The sequence below is a fragment of the Salvelinus alpinus genome, chromosome 21, assembly GCF_045679555.1.
Source record: "Salvelinus alpinus chromosome 21, SLU_Salpinus.1, whole genome shotgun sequence".
Taxonomy (NCBI): domain Eukaryota; kingdom Metazoa; phylum Chordata; class Actinopteri; order Salmoniformes; family Salmonidae; genus Salvelinus; species Salvelinus alpinus.
This window is the reverse complement of record NC_092106.1, coordinates 48,131,473-48,140,235: the sequence shown is the minus strand read 5'-3', so window position 1 is coordinate 48,140,235 and position 8,763 is coordinate 48,131,473. Positions and strand designations below refer to the sequence as shown.

General features: G+C 49.6%; 1 protein-coding gene across 2 annotated transcripts in view; it reads right to left on the bottom strand.

Annotated features, from left to right (window-relative positions):
• Positions 1-1,446: 1,446 nt before the first annotated feature.
• Positions 1,447-8,763, bottom strand: part of usp32 (ubiquitin specific peptidase 32) — a 101,607-nt gene continuing 94,290 nt past the window's right edge. For both annotated transcript variants that reach the window (XM_071358083.1, XM_071358084.1), the window contains exons 31-34: positions 7,363-7,600; positions 6,540-7,018; positions 3,768-3,860; positions 1,447-3,558 (exon numbers count right to left, since the gene is read on the bottom strand). In XM_071358083.1, coding sequence (XP_071214184.1) covers positions 3,385-3,558; positions 3,768-3,860; positions 6,540-7,018; positions 7,363-7,600 — 984 coding nt within the window. In that variant the 3' untranslated portion in view covers positions 1,447-3,384. The remainder of the gene's footprint in view (positions 3,559-3,767; positions 3,861-6,539; positions 7,019-7,362; positions 7,601-8,763) is intronic.

Here is an 8,763-nt window from a genome sequence, read left to right as displayed (position 1 = left end):
ATCTAAAACAAAAATCCAGAAAATCACATTGTATGATTTTTAAATAATTAATTTGCATTTTATTGCATGACATAAGTATTTGAACACCTACCAACCAGTAAGAATTCCGTCTCTCACAGACCTGTTAGTTTTTCTTTAAGAAGCCCTCCTGTTCTCCACTCATTACCTGTATTAACTGCACCTGTTTGAACTCGTTACCTGTATAAAAGACACCTGTCCACACACAATCAAACAGATTCCAACCTCTCCACAATGGCCAAGACCAGAGAGCTGTGTAAGGACATCAGGGATAAAATTGTAGACCTGCACAAGGCTGGGATGGGCTACAGGACAATAGGCAAGCAGCTTGGTGAGAAGGAAACAACTGTTGGCGCAATTATTAGAAAATGGAAGAAGTTCAAGATGACGGTCAATCACCCTCGGTCTGGGGCTCCATGCAAGATTTCACCTCGTGGGGCATCAATGATCATGAGGAAGGTGAGGGATCAGGCCAGAACTACACGGCAGGACCTGGTCAATGACCTGAAGAGAGCTGGGACCACAGTCTCAAAGAAAACCATTAGTAACACACTACGCCGTCATGGATTAAAATCCTGCAGCGCACGCAAGGTCCCCCTGCTTAAGCCAGTGCATGTCCAGGCCTGTCTGAAGTTTGCCAATGACCATCTGGATGATCCAGAGGAGGAATGGGAGAAGGTCATGTGGTCTGATGAGACAAAAATAGAGCTTTTTGGTCTAACTCCACTCGCCGTGTTTGGAGGAAGAAGAAGTATGAGTACAACCCCAAGAACACCATCCCAACCGTGAAGCATGGAGGTGGAAACATCATTCTTTGGGGATGCTTTTCTGCAAAGGGGACAGGACGACTGCACCGTATTGAGGGGAGGATGGATGGGGCCATGTATCGCGAGATCTTGGCCAACAACCTCCTTCCCTCAGTAAGAGCATTGAAGATGGGTCGTGGCTGGGTCTTCCAGCATGACAACGACACGAAGCACACAGCCATGGCAACTAAGGAGTGGCTCCGTAAGAAGCATCTCAAGGTCCTGGAGTGGCCTAGCCAGTCTCCAGACCTGAACCCAATAGAAAATCTTTGGAGGGAGCTGAAAGTCCGTATTGCCCAGCGACAGCCCCGAAACCTGAAGGATCTGGAGAAGATCTGTAGGGAGGAGTGGGCCAAAATCCCTGCTGCAGTGTGTGCAAACCTAGTCAAGAACTACAGGAAACGTATGATCTCTGTAATTGCAAACAAAGGTTTCTGTACCAAATATTAAGTTCTGCTTTTCTGATGTATCAAATACTTATGTCATGCAATAAAATGCAAATTAATTACTTAAAAATCATACAATGTGATTTTCTGGATTTTTGTTTTAGATTCCGTCTCTCATAGTTGAAGTGTACCTATGATAAAAATTACAGACCTCTACATGCTTTGTAAGTAGGAAAACCTGCAAAATCGGCAGTGTATCAAATACTTGTTCTCCCCACTGTATATGAATCTTAGAAACATTCTCTATGGCACCTGTCCAGAACATAACCCAGATTTAAACTCAAGCTAGTGAGTTAAAACGACTACAATTGTTAGGGGTACATTGATCAGCAATTGCACATTTTGGTTTTGACAGTTGCTTGGCAAGGGGCCAAATTCAGGTCAAACACCTCGATTTTGTGGAATCTTTCTTCATAAAGGGAGATCATCATTTTTTTGAAGTGCGTGCTCGCGCGTGTGTTTGTGGACATCAAAAGAGGAAGTGTGTGAGGTTTTAATACTGTCAACAGATATTTTACTGTTCCAATTGGCCAATGAAATGCAAGCGACAGTGAGGTAGCAATATGAGTTGTTTTTGTACTGACAGTACCCGTGGAGAACCCCTTTATCAATAAAACAACAGTCATCTTCATCCTACCGTTACTGTATAGAGTTATAGAGCCAGACATTGTGTAGGTTTGTGAACATATTTTGATGGCTGCAGGGGGAGGAAAATGCACAACAGGAAAGCAATCTCAGCTTATGTGATGACAATCCAACACACACACATACAAGGGGGGGGGGTTTCCTCAGGCTAAATATACACCAGTTTAGTGCTTTACGTGGGGCTTAAATGTTGTTCTCTTGGCAAAAAAAAATCTTTCAAAACAACAAGGAGGTATCCACCGACAGTTCGTGATGACCATTTTGTGGTTCTTGGCGCCCAGTGACTGGCTGAAGAAGAAGCGTTGTGTAATTTCCTTTCCATACGTGTATGGCTGAGTGGGTCGGGTCAGAGTTACAGGCAGAGTGTTGAGGGGTAGGTGGGTCGGGTCAGAGTTACAGGCAGAGTGTTGAGGGGTAGGTGGGTCGGTCCAGAGTTACAGGCAGAGTGTTGAGGGGCAGGTGGGTCGGTTCAGAGTTACAGGCAGAGTGTTGAGGGGTAGGTGGGTCGGTTCAGAGTTACATGCAGAGTGTTGAGGGGTAGGTGGGTCGGTCCAGAGTTACAGGCAGAGTGTTGAGGGGCAGGTGGGTCGGTTCAGAGTTACAGGCAGAGTGTTGAGGGGCAGGTGGGTCGGTCCAGAGTTACAGGCAGAGTGTTGAGGGGTAGGTGGGTCGGTCCAGAGTTACAGGCAGAGTGTTGAGGGGTATGTGGGTCGGTCCAGAGTTACAGGCAGAGTGTTGAGGGGCAGGTGGGTCGGTTCAGAGTTACAGGCAGAGTGTTGAAGGGTAGGTGGGTCGGGTCAGAGTTACAGGCAGAGTGTTGGGGGCAGGTGGGTCGGTCCAGAGTTACAGGCAGAGTGTTGAGGGGTAGGTGGGTCGGTCCAGAGTTACAGGCAGAGTGTTGAGGGGTAGGTGGGTCGGTCCAGAGTTACAGGCAGAGTGTTGAGGGGCAGGTGGGTCGGTTCAGAGTTACAGGCAGAGTGTTGAGGGGTAGGTGGGTCGGTCCAGAGTTACAGGCAGAGTGTTGAGGGGTAGGTGGGTTGGTCCAGAGTTACAGGCAGAGTGTTGAGGGGTAGGTGGGTCGGTCCAGAGTTACAGGCAGAGTGTTGAGGGGCAGGTGGGTCGGTTCAGAGTTACAGGCAGAGTGTTGAGGGGTAGGTGGGTCGGTCCAGAGTTACAGGCAGAGTGTTGAGGGGTAGGTGGGTTGGTCCAGAGTTACAGGCAGAGTGTTGAGGGGTAGGTGGGTCGGTCCAGAGTTACAGGCAGAGTGTTGAGGGGTAGGTGGGTCGGTCCAGAGTTACAGGCAGAGTGTTGAGGGGTAGGTGGGTTGGTCCAGAGTTACAGGCAGAGTGTTGAGGGGTAGGTGGGTCGGTCCAGAGTTACAGGCAGAGTGTTGAGGGGTAGGTGGGACGGTCCAGAGTTACAGGCAGAGTGTTGAGGGGTAGGTGGGTGGGTCGAGGGTGTGATCCTGATCACTGCAGGACACAGTACTTCTTGTAGTCAGACTCAAAGTCCTCGTCCATGCTCGTGGTGTCGGCCATCTTCTTGCCGTCAGTCTTTGGCAGGAACTGAGAGTAGTCCACTGCCTGCTGCTCATAGAACAGGATGTAGGCCGAGTCCGTGTCCATCTCCTCTGAGTGCACTTCCTAGGGAGGATACGGCAAACAAGTACGCACTTGAAAAGAGATGTCTAGTCTTTAAAGTGACTAATTGGTTTGCTAGAATATATTGACTATTAGTAGAGGAGGAGTGTGTGTGTGTGTGTGTGTGTGTGTGTGTGTGTGTGTGTGTGTGTGTGTGTGTGTGTGTGTGTGTGTGTGTGTGTGTGTGTGTGTGTGTGTGTGTGTGTTCTTACCTTACAGCTGCTGTCGTTGTAACAGTACCATTTGTTGTTGGGATTTTTGGCATAGGTCACATAGTGTCCTCCTCCCATGATACCTGAATGGCACTGTGGAGAGAGAGAGAGAGAGAGAGAGAGAGAGAGAGAGAGAGAGAGAGAGAGAGAGAGAGAGAGAGAGAGAGAGAGAGAGAGAGAGAGAGAGAGCCACCTATTAAATAACACAATATGGGCCATGCTCAAAAGTACTATACTATATAGGGAATAGGGTGCCAGCCCTGGTCAAAAGTAGTATACTATATAGGGAATAGGGTGCCATCCCTGGTCAAAAGTAGTATACTATATAGGGAATAGGGTGCCAGCCCTGGTCAAAAGTAGTATACTATATAAGGAATAGGGTGCCATTTTGGGGCGTAGAGGATTTCTAATCTACACCAACCTTCTAGAGTCAGTCGGAACCCAAAATATCTAACTATATATATATATTAAACCAACTATACGTATATACACTGCTCAAAAAAATAAAGGGAACACTTAAACAACACAATGTAACTCCAAGTCAATCACACTTCTGTGAAATCAAACTGTCCACTTAGGAAGCAACACTGATTGACAATAAATTTCATATGCTCTTGTGCAAATGGAATAGACAAAAGGTGGAAATGATAGGCAATTAGCAAGACACCCCCAATAAAGGAGTGATTCTGCAGGTGGTGACCACAGACCACTTCTCAGTTCCTATGCTTCCTGGCTGATGTTTTGGTCACTTTTGAATGCTGGCGGTGCTTTCACTCTAGTGGTAGCATGAGACGGAGTCTACAACCCACACAAGTGGCTCAGGTAGTGCAGCTCATCCAGGATGGCACATCAATGCGAGCTGTGGCAAGAAGGTTTGCTGTGTCTGTCAGCGTAGTGTCCAGAGCATGGAGGCGTTACCAGGAGACAGGCCAGTACATCAGGAGACGTGGAGGAGGCCGTAGGAGGGCAACAACCCAGCAGCAGGACCGCTACCTCTGCCTTTGTGCAAGGAGGAGCACTGCCAGAGCCCTGCAAAATGACCTCCAGCAGGCCACAAATGTGCATGTGTCTGCTCAAACGGTCAGAAACAGACTCCATGAGGGTGGTATGAGGGCCCGACGTCCACAGGTGGGGGTTGTGCTTACAGCCCAACACCGTGCAGGACGTTTGGCATTTGCCAGAGAACACCAAGATTGGCAAATTCGCCACTGGCGCCCTGTGCTCTTCACAGATGAAAGCAGGTTCACACTGAGCACGTGACAGACGTGACAGAGTCTGGAGACGCCGTGGAGAACGTTCTGCTGCCTGCAACATCCTCCAGCATGACCGGTTTGGCGGTGGGTCAGTCATGGTGTGGGGTGGCATTTCTTTGTGGGGCCGCATAGCCCTCCATGTGCTCGCCAGAGGTAGCCTGACTGCCATTAGGTACCGAGATGAGATCCTCAGACCCCTTGTGAGACCATATGCTGACACATGCACATTTGTGGCCTGCTGGAGGTCATTTTGCAGGGCTCTGGCAGTGCTCCTCCTTGCACAAAGGCGGAGGTAGCGGTCCTGCTGCTGGGTTGTTGCCCTCCTACGGCCTCCTCCACGTCTCCTGATGTACTGGCCTGTCTCCTGGTAACGCCTCCATGCTCTGGACACTACGCTGACAGACACAGCAAACCTTCTTGCCACAGCTCGCATTGATGTGCCATCCTGGATGAGCTGCACTACCTGAGCCACTTGTGTGGGTTGTAGACTCCGTCTCATGCTACCACTAGAGTGAAAGCACCGCCAGCATTCAAAAGTGACCAAAACATCAGCCAGGAAGCATAGGAACTGAGAAGTGGTCTGTGGTCACCACCTGCAGAATCACTCCTTTATTGGGGGTGTCTTGCTAATTGCCTATAATTTCCACCTTTTGTCTATTCCATTTGCACAACAGCATGTGAAATTTATTGTCAATCAGTGTTGCTTCCTAAGTGGACAGTTTGATTTCACAGAAGTGTGATTGACTTGGAGTTACATTGTGTTGTTTAAGTGTTCCCTTTATTTTTTTGAGCAGTGTATATACGTATAGTTGGTTTAATATATATATATAGTTAGATATTTTGGGTTCCGACTGACTCTAGAAGGTTGGTGTAGATTAGAAATCCTCTACGCCCCAAAATGGCACCCTATTCCTTATATAGTATACTACTTTTGACCAGGGCTGGCACCCTATTCCCTATATAGTATACTACTTTTGACCAGGGATGGCACCCTATTCCCTATATAGTATACTACTTTTGACCAGGGCTGGCACCCTGTTCCTTATATAGTATACTACTTTTGACCAGGGCTGGCACCCTATTCCTTATATAGTATACTACTTTTGACCAGGGCTGGCACCCTATTCCCTATATAGTATACTACTTTTGACCAGGGCTGGCACCCTATTCCTTATATAGTATACTACTTTTGACCAGGGCTGGCACCCTATTCCCTATATAGTATACTACTTTTGACCAGGGCTGGCACCCTATTCCTTATATAGTATACTACTTTTGACCAGGGCTGGCACCCTATTCCTTATATAGTATACTATATCTATATACACATATCTATATACACACACACACATACATATATATACATATTTATATACACACACATACATACATAGAGCTATACACACACACACACACATACATACATACATATATATTAAACTAACTATATTAAACTAAATCAATCTTCTTGAGGTATAGGTTAGGAGGCTAACCTCCAAGCAGTTTTGGAAGCACTCACTGAAATAGCATACAAGTTGTAGATGTTCTCCAGGCTGTTGTCTCTTTGGTGCAGCAGGGCGGGGGCGGGCGTCTCTAGGTTCACGCTGGGCGTCGTACTGGCCTCCGTGCGCTGTAGCCCGTTGCTATGGCCACCGCTGTCCCCGTTCATCACGATGACGTCACTGAGGCTGCTAAATGCGTCTGTGGTGGACATCTCCGGCTCGCTCCTCACTCCCACGAGCCCACCCTCCGTGTCCGCCTGCAGTCTTCCCTCCCTGGGCTCGGTGTCTGAGTCGCTGCCCCCCTCCCTGGTACTACCCTCCAGGTTCTCCTTGCTGTTGGAGAGGCGGTGACGGCTGCCCAGCTGGGGGAGCCTGAGGCGGGTCTGTCTGTGGCCTGTGCCCCCTGACCCTCCTCCTGTCTTGGGGCTGCTGCAGGGGCTGCTGGTACAGCTGATGGAAGAGGGAGGGGCTGACTTCCTGCCTGAAGCTGGAGAGGCTGTGGAGACACAAAGAGAGGCTCAGTAAAACAGTTTGACCTCATTCTTCCTGTGTACATGGGCTATGTGGTGTATTGTGCACTATGAATAGTAGTAAATATATGCTTGCTCTGGTTTCGGTTGTTCCTGTGTGTTTTATTACCCCTTTCTGAATGACTGGTTTGTTTAACAATGGGAAACTACTGCAGATCGCAGGTGAAGTAATGAAACATCACCAGGACTGAGACAGATGGCACCCTAGTCCCTATATAGTGCACTACATTTGACCAGGATCCATAGGGACTATGCACTATATAAAAGGGAATAGGATCCCATTTGGGATGTAGACAGGATGACGTCAGACCTTTGAGGATGTTGAGGAACCCAGCAGGGGCGGAGATGGAGGAGACCGTTTCTCCTCCTCCTATCCTCAGTAGCTCCTCCCCCTCGCTGCGGCTCTGCAGACCGTGTAGCCCGTTAAGCCCCGCCTCCCGGGGAGCCAGGTAAACACTAGGGTCAAACCTCTCTCTGGGAAACTGGACGATCTTCTGAGACTTGATCCAGCGGCCGTTCACAAACTGGAACCTCTTCAGGTGTACTATCTGTAACGCAGAGCCAAGCAACAACATGAACTGATGGAGATACGTCTGTTTACAGTGATAATAATGAGCTCTTTTAATAATAAAGGAAATAGTGGTGTAAAGTATACTGCACTTCAATCATACTATGTAGTGAGGCTGGGTGCTATGTAGTGAGGCTGGGTGCTATGTAGTGAGGCTGGCTGCCGCTATGTAGTGAGGCTGGCTGCCGCTATGTAGTGAGGCTGGCTGCCGCTATGTAGTGAGGCTGGCTGCCGCTATGTAGTGAGGCTGGCTGCCGCTATGTAGTGAGGCTGGCTGCCGCTATGTAGTGAGGCTGGGTGGATGCTATGTAGTGAGGCTGGGTGCCGCTATGTAGTGAGGCTGGGTGCCGCTATGTAGTGAGGCTGGGTGGATGCTATGTAGTGAGGCTGGGTGGATGCTATGTAGTGAGGCTGGGTGCCGCTATGTAGTGAGGATGGGTGCCGCTATGTAGTGAGGATGGGTGCCGCTATGTAGTGAGGATGGGTGCCGCTATGTAGTGAGGATGGGTGCCGCTATGTAGTGAGGCTGGGTGCCGCTATGTAGTGAGGCTGGGTGCCGCTATGTAGTGAGGCTGGGTGCCGCTATGTAGTGAGGCTGGCTGCCGCTATGTAGTGAGGCTGGCTGCCGCTATGTAGTGAGGCTGGCTGCCGCTATGTAGTGAGGCTGGCTGCCGCTATGTAGTGAGGCTGGCTGCCGCTATGTAGTGAGGCTGGCTGCCGCTATGTAGTGAGGCTGGCTGCCGCTATGTAGTGAGGCTGGCTGCCGCTATGTAGTGAGGCTGGCTGCCGCTATGTAGTGAGGCTGGGTGCCGCTATGTAGTGAGGCTGGGTGCCGCTATGTAGTGAGGCTGGGTGCCGCTATGTAGTGAGGCTGGGTGCCGCTATGTAGTGAGGCTGGCTGCCGCTATGTAGTGAGGCTGGCTGCCGCTATGTAGTGAGGCTGGCTGCCGCTATGTAGTGAGGCTGGGTGGATGCTATGTAGTGAGGCTGGCTGCCGCTATGTAGTGAGGCTGGGTGGATGCTATGTAGTGAGGCTGGCTGCCGCTATGTAGTGAGGCTGGCTGCCGCTATGTAGTGAGGCTGGCTGCCGCTATGTAGTGAGGCTGGCTGCCGCTATGTAGTGAGGCTGGGTGCCGCTATGTA